The sequence below is a fragment of the Fusarium musae genome, chromosome 4 (genome assembly GCF_019915245.1).
Source record: "Fusarium musae strain F31 chromosome 4, whole genome shotgun sequence".
NCBI lineage: Eukaryota > Fungi > Ascomycota > Sordariomycetes > Hypocreales > Nectriaceae > Fusarium > Fusarium musae.
In genome coordinates this window covers 992176-1008028 of record NC_058390.1, presented here as the reverse complement: position 1 = coordinate 1008028, position 15853 = coordinate 992176, and the positions used below count along the sequence as shown (strand labels likewise).

General features: G+C 49.2%; 6 protein-coding genes across 6 annotated transcripts; 5 read left to right on the top strand and 1 right to left on the bottom strand.

The window, feature by feature from the left end:
* Positions 1 to 118: 118 nt before the first annotated feature.
* J7337_005264 (uncharacterized protein) lies at positions 119 to 1598 on the top strand (the record flags this gene model as incomplete). The annotated part of the gene is made up of 2 exons (XM_044822946.1): positions 119 to 1320; positions 1379 to 1598. 2 exons carry the CDS (start codon positions 119 to 121, stop codon positions 1596 to 1598), a joined length of 1422 nt encoding a protein of 473 aa, XP_044681437.1.
* Positions 1599 to 2480: 882 nt separating this feature from the next.
* On the top strand, positions 2481 to 4015 carry DOT1 (Nucleosomal histone H3-Lys79 methylase; the record flags this gene model as incomplete). The annotated part of the gene is made up of 2 exons (XM_044822945.1): positions 2481 to 3034; positions 3088 to 4015. The coding sequence occupies 2 exons, from the start codon at positions 2481 to 2483 to the stop codon at positions 4013 to 4015; spliced, it is 1482 nt and encodes a 493-aa protein (XP_044681436.1).
* A 201-nt stretch (positions 4016 to 4216) lies between these two features.
* On the bottom strand, positions 4217 to 4963 carry ATG16 (autophagy protein 16, interacts with Atg12p-Atg5p; the record flags this gene model as incomplete). The annotated part of the gene is made up of 3 exons (XM_044822944.1): positions 4217 to 4390; positions 4447 to 4784; positions 4879 to 4963. 3 exons carry the CDS (start codon positions 4961 to 4963, stop codon positions 4217 to 4219), a joined length of 597 nt encoding a protein of 198 aa, XP_044681435.1.
* Positions 4964 to 5370: 407 nt separating this feature from the next.
* J7337_005261 (uncharacterized protein) lies at positions 5371 to 8189 on the top strand (the record flags this gene model as incomplete). The annotated part of the gene is made up of 6 exons (XM_044822943.1): positions 5371 to 5515; positions 5618 to 5882; positions 6086 to 6429; positions 6478 to 7720; positions 7798 to 7879; positions 7938 to 8189. 6 exons carry the CDS (start codon positions 5371 to 5373, stop codon positions 8187 to 8189), a joined length of 2331 nt encoding a protein of 776 aa, XP_044681434.1.
* Positions 8190 to 11336: 3147 nt separating this feature from the next.
* J7337_005260 (uncharacterized protein) lies at positions 11337 to 13240 on the top strand (the record flags this gene model as incomplete). Its single annotated transcript, XM_044822942.1, has 3 exons — positions 11337 to 12439; positions 12491 to 12584; positions 12635 to 13240. The coding sequence occupies 3 exons, from the start codon at positions 11337 to 11339 to the stop codon at positions 13238 to 13240; spliced, it is 1803 nt and encodes a 600-aa protein (XP_044681433.1).
* An 883-nt stretch (positions 13241 to 14123) lies between these two features.
* J7337_005259 (uncharacterized protein) lies at positions 14124 to 15771 on the top strand (the record flags this gene model as incomplete). The annotated part of the gene is made up of 2 exons (XM_044822941.1): positions 14124 to 14156; positions 14206 to 15771. The coding sequence occupies 2 exons, from the start codon at positions 14124 to 14126 to the stop codon at positions 15769 to 15771; spliced, it is 1599 nt and encodes a 532-aa protein (XP_044681432.1).
* Positions 15772 to 15853: the final 82 nt, after the last annotated feature.

The following is a 15853-nucleotide window of genomic DNA, read 5'->3' as shown; positions in this document are numbered from 1 at the left end:
TCAAGGAATCACCAAGCTTTTGTTCACAGCTTTGAATATAAGGAGCTCAACATGATCCATATGGCGATTAAACACAAAGTTCATGCAACATCAACTATCTTACACGCAAATTAACATCATGGCTATCTCACCACCTCGTACTAGATCAAAGACCAAGGAAACTCAAACAGTTTCTGCAGCTTCACCAATGACCCCGGCCAGACCACCCATTGCAGCACCTGTAAAAGCCAAGCCTGAATCTAGCCAAGCATTCCTCCCTGCACCATCCACCAAGCGCAAAAAGACATTTGACGATACCCCAGTCCCGCTCAAGCTGAGGAAAACAGCCTCGACTTCCAGAAGAGCCGCGTCTCGCATTAGAACTCTCAGCTGGTTGGCAGACCTTGAGGAGGAAGCGGAGGATCTCGAACCTCCTCAATCTCCGACGCCTGCCGGTTCAGGGGCTGCCGACGAAGAGGAGACCAGTGAAGATGAGGAAGAGAAGGTGCCTAAGCTTAGACCTAAGTCGTTCCAATGCGAAAGCTTTACAAAAAGCTGGGAAGAGATCGGACAGCAACGAAACTTTGAGTTCTTCCAGGCCTATCCTCACGATGAGTTCTCAACCGTCTGCGTGGAGCATTTCATGGATCTTGCAGAGGGTTGGTACTATCGGCGAAAACCCATGGTCAACCGGCAGGCTCAAAAGATCGTCAGGGCTGGCTTGACCCGAAAGCCCGACTTCTCAAGACTGGCCCTCCCTGTATGTGATGAGACATGGACCGTCAAGAGTCTTGAAGACTTTATGGCCGAGCTACGCAAGCAGATCGATGATGCCTCTGATCGGGTGACGCTCAACCAGATGCAAATCCTTGATACTACTGGAGAACGACCCATCTGTGAGCTTGGAAACCAGTACCGCCCTCTCAAGTGCTCATTATGTACCAACTATGAGTTGCCATGCAAGGGTAATTACATGGAGGTTGACAAGGCACGTTGTCGTATGGATGTTGCAGCCTACCCCCTGAACCCATATTATGCCGCCGTAAAGAAGGCTTCCAGGCCTGTTCCAGACTGTGGCCACCAAAAGGCTCTCACAATCCTTATGGGTGACAAGGGCAAAGACTACATGGAGTGCGAGGAATGCTGTTACAGCCAGGCACTCCCTCAGCAACCCTCCCAAAGGCCAAAGACGTATGCAATCAAAGTAGCTGGGGTACGTATCCCAGTTGAAGTTCGTCCTGAGCGGCTTTGCCTCAATAGCAAACTAGGTCATGCCGACCTTGGAGGTATTCATGTCGTTGTTGACTACTGTGCTGACAAGCGGCGAATGATCAAATTTCGGTAAGTTCTTATTCCACTGGTTTTATCGATATAGTATATAGCTAACCTCTTTTCATAGCTCAACCCAATTCTCCAAGGCCCATGAGATGCATGCCTTGGACTTCCACCTGGAGGATGAGATCAGTACGCATAACTTTGAGCTGCCAGAAGAGTACATATCCGATCATCCTGAGTCCAGCGAGGTGGAGGATCGATACAACGAGATATATTGGCAAGAGGGTGCTTTTAACGCAATTACCCATTGTTCTAACCTATTTGATAACTGTTCGTGTCATTAAGGGGGAGTTACGGAGTAGCCATCGGGAGAAAGCGTTTGAATTATATATTGTTGCTTGAATATGCAAAGTAAAAGAACATGACTGCTATAAAAGATTCCAGCTAGAGCAGTTCAACTGGAAGTTAAGAGAATACATGTCGTGGACAGACAGATGAAAGTGCAATGCTTGTAAAAGATGGCTTAAAAAGGTTTGAATGCCTCTATTCACATGACTACTGTAGGGTAGCTCTCCAGGCAACCATCTGCGGCTGAAAGGGAAAGCCCCCACGTGCCCAACGTTACGTACCCACCTTGAACATTCTGACCAGTCAAGATATTTCTTTCAACCTTGGAAAACCCAGGGCATTTACAGTAGTGGGTCTAGCGGCCTCCTTCAGGGGACCTCCTCTACCTGCAGTGCAAGATGGCCCGGGCCCGGCTCCAGCTCCCTCCCAGTCCAGCTGATGTAAGGCTCCGGGGCATCCACTCATTTAACTGAAGGCAGCCATTCAGGCATTTCGTGGTGGATTGCCGCAAGTCGCCTCGAAACTTGAACTCTGCATAGTTATCTTGAAAGTGCCACGATGCTATACTGAATACCTTAGTCACGTTACAACACAACCTACCCAAACACTTGTCTAATACCGCTTATCTTTTGGAACTTCTCCCCCATACTTCACTTCTCACTTTCCTTCTCTCGTACTCTTCTCTCTTGTTTTTACCATCTTCTTTAATCTAGTCCCACCCGTTGCGCGACATTGCCGACTCCGGGAGCGACACGCACACGCCACCGCGAACCCCTCCATCCCTGACCTGTGACCCAACTCAATTCAGACCCCGTCGCCGCTCTACCTTGAAAGACATTTTGGATTACTAGGACCGGCATACTATTCACTAATCCAGCATGCGTCTCTTCGGCGGCAAGAACAACAAGATCAAGGTCGACCCTCCCAAGATCAGGATCGAAAAGGTTGTCGTCGACCGACCTGCCCAGAAGCCTAAGCCTAAATCCACCTCCGCACTCAGCGGCTCAGCATCGCGCTCCTCCTCTTCCCACCGTCCCTCGCCGAAGCCACTGGCACGACAGGCTAGTCACTCGCCGTACCCCTCATCCTCCGACGAGAAGCGACTCGAGCGTAAGCGCAAGGCACCCTCCGTCACCCGTCGATCACCAGCAAGCGACCGTATCGAGTTCGACAAAGACAGCGATGGCGAAGACGATGGATGGATGACTCTCGATACCAAGAGACAACGCAAAGGCACCGAAGACGGCAGCTTTGTTGACCCCAACCGCAAACTGAGAAGCGTAAGAGCCTTTGAGGATCGGATGGACAGCCGAGGCTTCATCCATGCCGTAGACGTGGCCTCGCTTGAGCACAAGTGTGTGCCTGTGATGGGCGCACAGAAAGAGGATGTGGCTATCCGACTACAATATCCCAGCTTACAGCCTCGAGAAAAGTGAGTCTTCCCGGCGACCCAGACCTCCAAAACTAATGCTGACATGATTACAGGTATGAGCTAGTATGGGGAAAAGACAAGATCGATGCCGTGGAAGCCAGCATCAAGGTGGTTCGCCACGTAGCCGAAACATACCTCACCGAAGAGGAAGCAGAGCCTTTCACAAATCCCAATGGTGGCATCATTCGAAGACTGGAAAAGGCCTCCAACCGGAACATCCAGGATTTGATGGGTTTCAAGGCAGCTCTGCGCGAATACAACGAAAAGCTTCGTGCTCTAGTCGAGGACGGTGTAATTGCCAAGAATCTCGATAAGATGCATGAGCTCCCTCAGCACCTTGTGGCTTTCATTCTCGATCAAATTTATGACCGAACAGTGGCTCTCAAAGTGGAACTTCTTTCAAAGTATGAGAACGGAACCGACTATGTCTATGGCGAACTACTCCACCCCTTCATTTCTAAAATCTTGGTAGAGCAGACACGAATGACCTCTGGTCAGGTCTTCGTTGATCTTGGCTCGGGTGTTGGTAATGTGGTTTTGCAAGCGGCCCTCGAGATCGGTTGTGAGAGTTGGGGTTGCGAGATGATGGAGAACGCCTGCAACCTTGCTGAGGAGCAAAAGAAGGAATTCGATGCCCGATGCATGCTCTGGGGAGTTCGACCTGGCAAGGTTCACCTGGAACGGGGCGATTTCCGCAAGAATTTGCCCATCCATGAGGCCCTCAAGCGCGCAGATGTTGTGCTTGTAAACAACAAGGCCTTCACCTCGCAGCTCAACGACGACTTGGTCCGTATGTTTCTGGATCTTAAATCTGGTTGCAAGATCGTGTCGCTCAAATCCTTTGTTGCGGAAAAAAGCAACAACCACAATATTAACGACGTTGGCAGCACCATCCTGGAGGTGGAAGAGTGCACATACCCTGAGGGTTATGTGAGTTGGACTAATGCAGGAGGATCGTACTTCATTTCGACGCGCAAGTAGACTATAGAGCTTCATAAGCACTCAGTGGCAGAGATTATGGTGTTGGAGAAATAGGGATAGGGCAGACGGTTACATCAGCGTGGGGTATAAGGGTATGTTCGGACTTACAGGATACTCCATATAGTATTTGTTTTTTTTTCTCGTGACATCGTGGCTCGTTTCTCCGTTTGACCTGCTTCGTTTGACCCCATGGATCATTAACTATCGTCCCTTTTCGAAGATGGGTTCGTTGGCGAGGTTCATAGCATCTGCTTCTTGTGCCATCCTCTTCATCCATCTGTCCACCAGTTCTTTGTTCTCCTTCTTCACCTTATCTCTTTCCTTCTCGGCCATGGACATTTGTAGATCCATCGCAATCATCTCATCTTGTACTTGCTGGTATTGCTGTGAGCAACAATGTCGATGAAACGCAGCATTTGAGCCATACGTACCTCAAGAAGCTTGTGCTTTTCCCTCAACTCGTGTTCTAGATCCTTTCGTTTGGTAGTAAGACTATTTCTATCGGCCGTGAGGTCGCGGATTGATTTCGTATCTGCCTTGTGCTTTGCCCGTAGCTGCATCAACTCTTCCTCGCTCGTGCGTAATCGCTTTTCGATGACACCCTTTGATCGAAGGGCTTCGGCGAGATCCTGTTTTAGTTGCGCAACACCAGGATCGCTTATTGAGGGTTCGGTGGGCTGTGTAGTTGGTGTCCCGCTATTTGCGACCAGCGCTTCTAGCCCATTCTTCTCAGCCTCAAGAGCAGATATGCGATCTGCCATCTGCGAGCCTTGAAACCATTGTCAGTTTGATAAACCTTTCGTATCCTCGCGTGATACTGTCGCATGCTGGAGGAGGGGTTATGTGGGGGTGCTTTTACGAACAAGCCTGAACAAGCTCCATGTTGACCGGATTATTGAGCTCTGCATCCTTGATGGATGAGAGATATTGGTCACGCCAGTTTGGCATTGTGAGCGAGTTTAATGTGTGAGATGGTCGACAGATGATGAGGCTTTGATGTGGATGAAATGAGATTGAGTCAAAGCGACGGGAGAATGAGTTGGGTCAACAGAGTGACTTGCATTCACTTGCACCGCTCATTCTTTCCAGCCATGTGAGATGATGCAACCACTGAAAGGAAACTAAAATTAGCGGGACAAGGTGCTACCCGACCGCTAATTCCAGCCGGAGAATAGCCGTGCGCCGGGCAACCTCCACTTACCTTACTTGAGCTACCTGCGGTATGATGCAGCACCCAAGCTCCCTGCTCTCATTCATACTGTACAGGTGCCTAGCTGACGAATAACATTCAGCACAGGCGCGTCTCTTCCTCAATAAATTCAAAAAGATTGGGTTGCAATATGAGATAACGCGAGATGGACACACTTCACGCCAGAGCTGACTGGGAGAGTGTCGGGGACAGATGGTTCCGCAAGACACAGCAGTATACAGCTGTGTTTGACCAAGATCTCGACTTGGATAATTATATCGTTGCGGGAGCTCCATATGCAGGAGCACTAGGTGAGTTCTAAACTACAGAAATCTAAGATCGTTAACTCATAAGTTTCCAATACACTTATGATGAAGTTAGTGTCGATGTGATTGTAACTGACCATATCTTAGCACTATGGCGCGACGACACAAAGCTTCTCGCATATCAACCAGGAAGATCAGCAAAACCAGCAATTGACATCTACAGTCTTGCTGGTAAGAAACTCCGAAGCATCCCCTGGGATAATGGTACCATTAAAGGCCTTGGGTGGTCTGAAGATGAGACTCTACTCGTTGTTACCACTGACGGTACGGTCCGCTGTTATGATCTGCAAGGAGACTTTACACAATTCTCCCTCGGCCATGGTGCCGACAACTATAGCGTCGAGTCATGTCGGTAGGTGCCTCTTAGTGATACGATCTACTTCCGCGACTGACAAGAGGTAGTTTCTACGACCATGGCATGGTAGCACTACTTGGAAACAACTCACTTGTCACAGTCTCATCATATACTGAACCCCGACCAAAAGCTCTTGCTAAGATACCAGAAAGCGAGATCCATGCTTGGTCAATCATTTCACCGAACCACACATTATCTAGGTCTGTCGAGGTACTATTAAGTGTTGATAAGACTGTATACGTCGTCGATGCTACTGATTGCGAAGACCGTTTCCTCGATATTGGACCTTTCAGCCATATTAGTGTCTCTCCGGATGGTCGCTACGCCAATCTTTATGCTGTGAATGGAAAAGCTCATGTCATATCGAGTGACTTCCAAGAACGGCTATTCGAACATGATTCCGACTCTCAAACACCTCCTCTATATGTTGAATGGTGTGGGTCTGATGCACTCATTGCCTGGGAGGATGAGGTGCATATTATCGGACCTGGTGACTCTTCATCTTCATATATATACGATAGCACACGTGTGCATGTCATTTCTGGTATGTGCCTTATTCAACTTCAAAGTCAGACTACTAATATTCTTATAGAACACGATGGTGCCCGTCTAATTACAAATGACTTTTGCGAGTTCCTTGAAAGAGTGCCTAGGGATACCCTCGAAGTCTTTGGGCAGTCTTCAGATTCATCGCCTGCTTCAATTCTTCTCGACGCTGTAGGCCAACTAGAGCTTGAGTCTCCAAAAGCAGATGATTACATCCAACTAATACGACCTAATCTTACTGGTGCTGTGGACACTTGTGTTAATGCGGCTGGGCGCGAGTTTGATACCCACTGGCAGAAGCGTTTACTCAAAGCAGCTTCATTTGGCAAATCTGTACTCGATATATATAACAGCGACGACTTTGTTGACATGTGCGAGACTCTACGCGTGCTCAACGCTGTGCGATATTATGAAGTAGGCATGCCACTGTCTTTTGAGCAGTATCACCGCTTGACACCGGAGAGCCTCATTCGACGATTGCTCAACCGACACGAGTATCTTCTTGCCTTGAAGATCGCAGGCTATCTGAAGTTACCAACAGATCGAATCTATGTACACTGGGCGTCTTGCAAAGTCCGTGTAGGTGGCGAGGATGACGATACCATCTGCCGGTTGATTGTGGAGAGACTATCTGGCAAGCCTGGAATTTCCTTTGAAGAGATCGCTCGTGCAGCATACCAAGAAGGAAGGGGCCGACTTGCTACTGAACTTCTCAACCATGAGCCTCGTGGTGGTAGACAGGTTCCTCTTCTCTTGAGTATGGAGGAGGACGAGCTTGCTCTTGACAAAGCTGTTGAGAGTGGCGACACAGACTTAATACTGTCAGTTTTGTTGCAGCTCAAGAAGAAGTTGCCCCTCGCCGCTTTCTTCAGGGTCATTAATGCGCGACCGACAGCAACATCACTGGTGGAAGCTTTGGCCATGGAAGAGGGTGACAACACGCTGCTAAAAGATCTGTATTATCAAGATGACCGACGAGAAGATGGTGCCAACGTTTTTATCCGGGAATCATTGAAACAACCTGATGCTCGAACAGCATCTGACAAATTGGCACTGGCAGCAAAGCTCTTAGTGGATTCCAAGGAGTCTGCGTTCGAGGTTCATGCGTTGAAGGAGGCTACGACACTTCTGCGGATGCAGGAAGCTTTCGACCGGGATTTGACAGACACCTTTACTGGCCTGAGCGTCAATGAAACCATGTTTAAGCTTATTCGACTGGGCTACCACGGACGGGCTAAGAAGATCCAGAGCGAGTTCAAAGTCCCCGAGAAAGTGGCGTGGTGGATTCGGTATGTGGACCTTTTCTCCAACAGGCCCTGGCTTCGGGACGACAACGTTGGACAACGGCTAACTATTGTCCCTGCAGATTACGAGCACTAGTTGCGAAGCGAGACTGGAACGAGATCGAGGAGATTTCCAAGACAAGGAGAAGCCCCATTGGTTGGGAGGTGAGTTACAGAATGAGAACTCTGTGGAGTTAGTTAGATATGATACTGACAATCGTAGCCGTTCTTCAACCTCACGCTTCAAGCGGGCAACCCACGTTTAGCATCTGTATTTGTACCCAAGTGCACATCAGTAGAAGCTGGAGAGACGATCACCATGTATGAGAAGTGCGGAATGCGGGTGAAGGCCGCGCAAGAAGCCGTGAGGCTCAAGGACAGTGAGTCGTGGGAGAGGCTCTTGGAGGCTGCAGGAAAGGGGTCACAAGAGGGAAGAGAGATCGAACGTCTGGGCCAATCCGTATTCAAGAAGTAGAGCCAGCTCTACTGTAATTTCTTAGAGGCACATATAACCAGTTTCACCGTACTTTCATAGCAAGAATATCCACAGACATGATGCAGCCATGATCGATTATGGATCTCGTCAAGTTACACAATGATGTGATCGGAACCCTCGTTTAACGCCATGCAGCTCTGAGCCAAGCAACTACTGCAGTGGCTGCATAGTTGATGGGACATACAATTGATGAATTCTTTTTATAATTGTGTATTGAGCCATGAGAAATAACGCCTCAATTCAGCTCCGCACATACCGACTGGAATGTGAGAGTCTGCAGTTGTTTCGGAAGATATCACGGACATTCGCGTGATGATTCCCAGGGTCTCGTGACGTGCCTAGTTGCAAGTCATGTTTCTGTTGGTGTCTCATGATCCGCAATAACTGTTTGGCACTCTAACATTAGTCGACATTAAGCGGAACTAGCGGGCATCTACACGGGATGGAGGGTTTCGCGTGTGAGCTCAAGATAACGTTATACTTGGTCGGGATCAACCGAAACCGTTCCATGGTGAGAAAAGCAGATGATGCCTGTGGGTGGCATGACAGTTGAGGACCCTGTATCGTACTGTACGGTACTGTAGGTTGAGAAGAGGGAGGGTAGGATGATGATATCATGGGTCACATTCTGGCTCCGATGTGGGGATGACCGCGGCATGTACATACAGAACCAACTGCAAGATAAGGTAAGGTAGGCAATTGCTGGGGAACTGTTCAGTAACACAAACTCGGAGACTTTATGTCAGTGAATTTCCCATTATCGTGATACTTGAGAGAACCTTCAATCCACCGGTTCAACGTTACCCCCTTTTTCGCCTCCCGAGCATTTTTTTCGTTTGCTTTCTAGCATCGTAAGCTTAAGCCCTGTTCCTCTTTAGGCTATGGTGTTAGGTCTCGAAGAGTCTGGTGGTGGCGGTATCAGAAACACCATAACCAAAAGTCCGAAGTGTAACTCAACTTGGGTTTAAGCCTTAACCGAAGGAACTTTGAGAAACGGTTGAGGACGGACTCTTTCTTTTTCTAGAAGCATGAGGCGTTTTGGTTGAGATAGACTGTCTAGACTGTTTCTACACGGGCAATGAGTGGGTATCAGAGATTGGGTAGCGGTTGGGAGAGGTTAATTGTGGAAAATGGCCTTCTTTAATAAGGTGGCCGGCTTGGGGTATCTTGTATGAAAGATGGAGAATGTATGTCATGATGGATCTAGACTGTGGAGCTGCTTAGGCATGAAATTCAGGGCAGTTGATATTGCATCGTTTAAGGGTCTTACAGTTACCAGCGACTTTTGTTACCGAAATTTGATGACGAACAACATGTCGTGTAACTGAAGGATTACCACTGATAGCGTCAGCAGAGACTGAGGTCGTAAAGTATTTGGCCACCTCCAAAAGAGGATCCGCGCTCCGTTTCCGATACTGAACCCCTGTACTATGTCTCGCCAAGACGCCTTTTTTCCAAGTCAGTGAAGCTGAGATGTTCTGGAGCGGCCACCCCGAATCACGTTCAGATTCTGACTGGCAGGCAGATTTGATCACTTGGCTGCGTGCGTGATGTTGCCTGCTTTTCTAGTTACCTTAGGGCACTGTTGACTGATTGATACCGCCATGAACCAATTCGCTATTCGTAGATGATCCTTGTAATTGTCTGTTCTTGATGGGCCACTAATGCAATCTTTATTGAGACTAACATGAGTCCTTCATACTGAGGGATTGCCAGCGTGGAGAGAATCAGGTTTCAATGGTTAATGGTGTTGAGTTAATCACCAAAAACCTTTCTGACGATGAAATATCTACTGTGGCATAAGGTTAGCCTCGCAAAATGCTGTCCTTTGTTATAATTACGTCTGCCAAAACTGTTCGTTCCTTGGCTAGATTTCATGGATCTCACTCTCTGCTCGGGCGTTCTCGCTAGGGGACCCATATCCTGATCGATCCCCTCTCTTATTCTGGAGGAGGAGTGTCTCCCCCCCTTCACTCACTAGAACAAATCAAGCTCGATGCCCCTGTCAAGCTCAAGAACATGACACCCCCCTGTCTTGATTCCCCGGTTCTTTAGGTGTGGTGAAAGAAAGCACAGCAGATTCCATCACTGATTTAGTGGTCTTCTTTTCTTTCACCCGCTGAATGGGCTCTGTACGAAATACTGTACCGCCGCCACTGTTGTTTCTCTGATCCATCGTATGGCCAAGACCAGCCCGTAAATCAACTCACCAACCTCCCTCTTCCTTTTTCTTTCTATCTGCCTCGTGCTTCTTCGACTGTTTCTGGTCTTGTTTATTATTTGCTTTTCCGTTGTTATTGCCATCAATCAAATCTTGCGTCGGAATCAATCCTCCCTCCTCATAGGACTGACTACCTCCCTGCCTCTAACGGAATAACGAACCATCGACCCCAAGTCTAGAACTGATCTGCAAGACGGAACTGAACCGGCAGGAGAAGGCAATTCAACTTGAGCAATTCCCATCAGCGACTGCAGTAGACGAAACGATAAACCTGAGTGATATCGCCTGCTTCATATGCGCACGCCATCCATCATAAGACCCTGTTTCTCTTACCAACGCTCTCCTCGTACCGAATACGTACTCTGCAACACCAAAGCCAGCGTCTGTCTCAGTAGAGGTTTCAGTCAAATCGCCGTCTGCAGCAAACACAACAAGAAACAAGACAAGACAAGACAAGACTCTAATTCAAGGCAAAGCAAGGGTTAGACCGGAAATTAAGCTTCGTCTCTCTGCAGTGCAATTCTCTTCACTTGTTGCCTGACCTGATTGATAGAGTCTGGAGTGTCCAAGTCCAGATTGCGCCGCATTCTACGTACTGCTTCTCCCTTTCTCGGTTGGCTCCGTCTGGCTCTGATTTAGAGTTGATCTGATCTGCTCAAATACCTACCAGCGCCTGGTCCATTCATTGCATCTGCATTTGTACCTACTTGCATTTGCTTCTTCTGTTCCAGTTCATCCCTTTCCCGTCTTGTCTTTCTTGTCACTCTGCCTTGAAAGCTATACCCTTGCAGGCACCCACCCAATACAGGGCCCTGCTCTCTCTTACATACGCCCAGTTACATATTTGTTTTCCTTTTTTTTTTTCAAATCCCCTCCCTCGGGTGCCTGATTTGCCCTCTCCAAATATGTTTACTCAACCAGTGGTTTCCACGCCTACGGGCCCGCCACAGTCGTCCTCCACATCAACCTCAAGACCGAGTCGTCTCCGAGGTTTGAGCTACTTGCGCAACTATACACAAAACCATTTATTGTCTCGCGACAACCACCATAACAGCTCCAGCTCTGGATCAGCAGGCGGCACAGGCACAGGCACAGCAAGCGCACGAAGCACGTCCCCTAATCGACACGGCTCTAGCCTCACGCGATCCCTCAGCCATTCGCCTACTACAAGTGGACCATCCACTGGAACCCAGAACATCAACCACTTGACACTCGTCAGTTCGACACCCGATCCCGTGAGGAATTTGACGTCAGCGACCACCGCAACATCGATACCTGCGCTGCCTCCTACTTCTGTTCCTGCCTCCGCTTTCGCTACCGCTTCTATCAAGGCTGCTACAAATTCTACTGAATCACCAAAGGCCTCTTCACAGCATTCTGCCGACATCAACGACCCCGCTACCGCTGCAACAGAATCATCAATGACTGCAGATACTCAAGCCTGCGCAGCCGCAGCCGCCGGCGTAGTCGACTCGAACCATGACCAGCCTACCATGACGAGATCGCGATCAGCCACCACTGGCGAAGGGGGCTCATCGACTCCCGAAACTACCCCGTCGATTCGCTTCTCAGCCTATTACGACCCACGCTCTACACGCCCGTCCCTGACATTCCCTCCCATTTCCAGAACTCTGCCCACAGGCTCTGAGAAGATTCGTGTTGGCCGTTACTCGGAACGCGATAGTCACTCCATGTCGAATATGCCTGGTAACCAGCCATCAGCTGCACCAGTGGGCTTCAAGAGCAAGGTCGTTAGTCGTCGCCACTGCGAGTTCTGGTACGAGGATGGAAAATGGTATATTAAGGACGTCAAAAGCTCTTCTGGTACATTTCTGAACCATATTCGGTTAAGCCCACCGTCTCAGGAAAGCAAGGCTTTCCCCGTCAACGATGGAGATATCGTTCAACTCGGAATTGACTTTAAAGGTGGAGAAGAAATGATCTTCCGCTGTGTCAAGATGCGACTAGAGTTAAACCGTGGCTGGCAGAACAAGCTCAACACATTTAAGTAAGTTTTGAGTCCACTGTTGAAATACTTGAAGGCTGACATTCTGATTAGCATGGCGGCGCACAAGAGGTTGCAGACGATGGCTTCTAGTGGAGCAGCTGGTACTAACTCTCAAGATTGCTCCATTTGCTTGAGCTCTATTGCTGTAAGCCTTATAACCTCATTCTCCGCCTCACTTTACTGACGATCATGTAGCCCTGTCAATCTTTATTTGTAGCACCCTGCTCTCACACCTGGCATTTCAAATGTGTAAGATCACTGCTCAACTCACCACAATACCCCATCTTCATCTGCCCGAACTGCAGAGCTGGTGCCGATTTAGAAGCCGATGTCGATGAACTGGCCGAAGAATGGCAGCAGCTTAAGAACGAAGCCGAGGCAGAAGCATCAACTCCAGCTCAAGCCGACACTGAGCCAGAGACGGATCCGGTTCCTGCTGCTGCTAATTCGGGAACTTCGACACCGGAGCGATCGCACACAGCCGACATAGACCACATGGATGTTACTGTCAATATCACACCAGAAACACCTCAGCGGAATGAAGTTAGCCACGCTATATCCGAGCCGTTGCCTATTCGAAATGCGGCCTCAGCTCCACGAAGAGTTGGCCAGCTGGGAGATAGTCGAACACCGTCACCTCCAGGCGGCACTGAAGGACCAATCACCCCACGAAATAATGTTGGACCATGGGTTTTTGATGGCAGTGCCGGCCGTACAGTGAGCGCCACAGAAGGCGAAATGACAAGTATAGATGCCGCTGCACAGCCAGATACGAGCGAACACGACATCACGGCTCGATAATGACTTCATTCGAAGCCTGGTTCAAATTACCACATATATACAGACCACTTGATCTTCAAGTGGGGCTTAGGAACGATTACATATATGGCGTTCTATTGGTTTGTCCTGGTTCTCATGGCAGCAAAGGCGTTGGAGGAATTTTAAACATAGCCATCTGTTGAAAAATACAGAATTGGTTTGCTTGGCTGGCGCGGCACAGCGTTGTCCTGGTTCATTCTTCTAAGATATATGAGGGAGATTTAGACAAGAGAGATGGACGTTTATATGGGATAGGATGCGAATGGCCAAATATGGACCTATGAGCAGGAGTTAATGGAATAGACTTGTTCTCATATCATTCCAACTGAAATGCTAAAGATTTCGTGTAGCTTCGCAAGATGAGATGCTGTTTTCATAGGGCGTTGGTTATACGAACGTCACTGCATACGTCGGCAAATAGACCAGGCTGTGCTATCTCCAGCGTCTACACTGGGAAATGGGAATTGTTAATTCAAATCCTTTCGTGAATCTCGGAAAGCTTTCAGTTGCCTTCCTGTCTTTCTCGCATCTGTATATCAAAAAATCGCATTATGTCATCACCGTCGTTCCCGGCACCGAGATGATCCGGCTAATCGCCGAGTGCGGGCGGCCTGGCCGGGGTTGTGCTAAATTTCGACGGCTTTAGTCGCAAACTCAGCCGCCAGTGCCAGTACTTCAACCAAGCATTTCTTTGCCCTTTGCACTTTGCTAGAGCAGAATCGAGATTTGTACTTCTCTTATTCTTGCTAGCAGGCGCATCTTGATAATGCTTCGTCCATTTACTCAGTACCTGCCAACAAGGGCCCGGGCGTCATGCTCCCGGGTCTTGGGGCAGGCCTCCAAGCTTTCGCTGGCGCGGAGATCGATGGCTACCGTTCATGTGAAGGGGATTGAGAAGGTATTTTGTATGATGTATGCATTGGAGGTCCTCGGCTGATGTGCAATAGGATCCTACAGAACTTGATCGAGTCACAACACTTCCTAATGGCCTACGAGTCGCATCAGAGGCCCTCCCCGGATCCTTCGCTGGCGTCGGTGTTTATATCGAAGGCGGCTCTCGATTCGAAAACGACTCTCTCCGCGGTGTATCTCACATTATGGACCGTCTTGCTTTCAAATCGACATCGAAGCGCTCCGCAGACGATATGCTCGAGCAGGTCGAGGCCCTGGGTGGAAATATTCAATGTGCCTCTTCAAGAGAGAGCATGATGTACCAGGCGGCAACTTTTAACAATGCCGTTCCCCCGACAATCGAACTCCTCGCCGAAACGATTAGGGATCCTCAAATTACGGAAGAGGAGGTGGCAGAGCAGATCGAGACCGCTCGATATGAAATCCGAGAGATTTGGAGCAAGCCCGAACTTATCTTGCCTGAGCTGGTGCACACTGCTGCGTTTAAGGATAATACGCTCGGAAATCCACTGTTATGCCCAGAGGAGAGATTAGGCGTTATTGACAGAAATACTGTTTTGGCGTACCGCGATCTCTTCTACCGACCTGAGAGAATGGTCGTGGCTTATGCTGGAGTCGAGCACGGAGAGGCTGTCCGATTAACAGAGAAGTTCTTCGGTGACATGAAGAAGGGTAGCGAACGCGTCCAAGAAATCACTGGTTCAGAGACAAGTGACAGTGAACTATCAGATAGCGAAGCCAGCTCATCGTCAGCGTCTTCATCACCACAGTCCTCCTCTGGCCTCCTCTCACGATTCTTCAAGCACCCCCCCTCCGCTTCTCAAAACCTTCAAAATCTCCCCTCTCAAAACGACATCACAAAGCCCTCCAAATACACTGGAGGCTTCCTCTCACTCCCCGCTCAACCACCTAACCTGAGCGGTCTCCCTACTTTCACACATATTCACCTCGCTTTCGAGGGTCTACCCGTGGCTTCGGATGATATCTATGCCCTCGCCACGCTTCAGACTCTTCTTGGTGGTGGCGGATCTTTCTCCGCTGGTGGACCTGGCAAGGGCATGTACTCTCGTCTGTACACAAATGTCCTGAACCAGCATGGCTGGGTTGAGTCATGTATGGCATTTAACCACTCCTACACTGATTCCGGCCTCTTTGGTATTTCAGCCAGCTGTCTGCCTGGCCGTACCGCCAACATGCTCGACGTTATGTGCCAAGAGCTCCGTGCTCTGACCCTCACAACAGGTTTCTCACGGCTACAAGAGACCGAGGTTGCCCGCGCGAAGAACCAGCTGCGATCCAGTCTTCTAATGAACCTAGAGAGCCGTATGGTTGAGCTTGAAGATCTCGGCCGTTCCATCCAGGTCCATGGCCGCAAGATCCCCGTCAAGGATATGTGCCGTCGCATCGAGAACCTTACAGTGGATGACCTTCGCCGTGTAGCCAAGATGGTTGTTGGCGGCAAGGTGAAGAACCCTGGCGGCGGAAGCGGTGCCCCTACCGTGGTGCTTCAGGAAGCTCAGGCATACGGCGTGAGCAGCCACTCGATGAGCTGGGATCAGATTCAAGATCGCATTGACAGCTGGAAGCTTGGCAGCACATAAGTACAGCATACGATTATTCCAAAGAGGCGATGCATGGGTTGCATGTCGTTGGTCACTTTCAAGAGATCCTCAAATGAAGAAA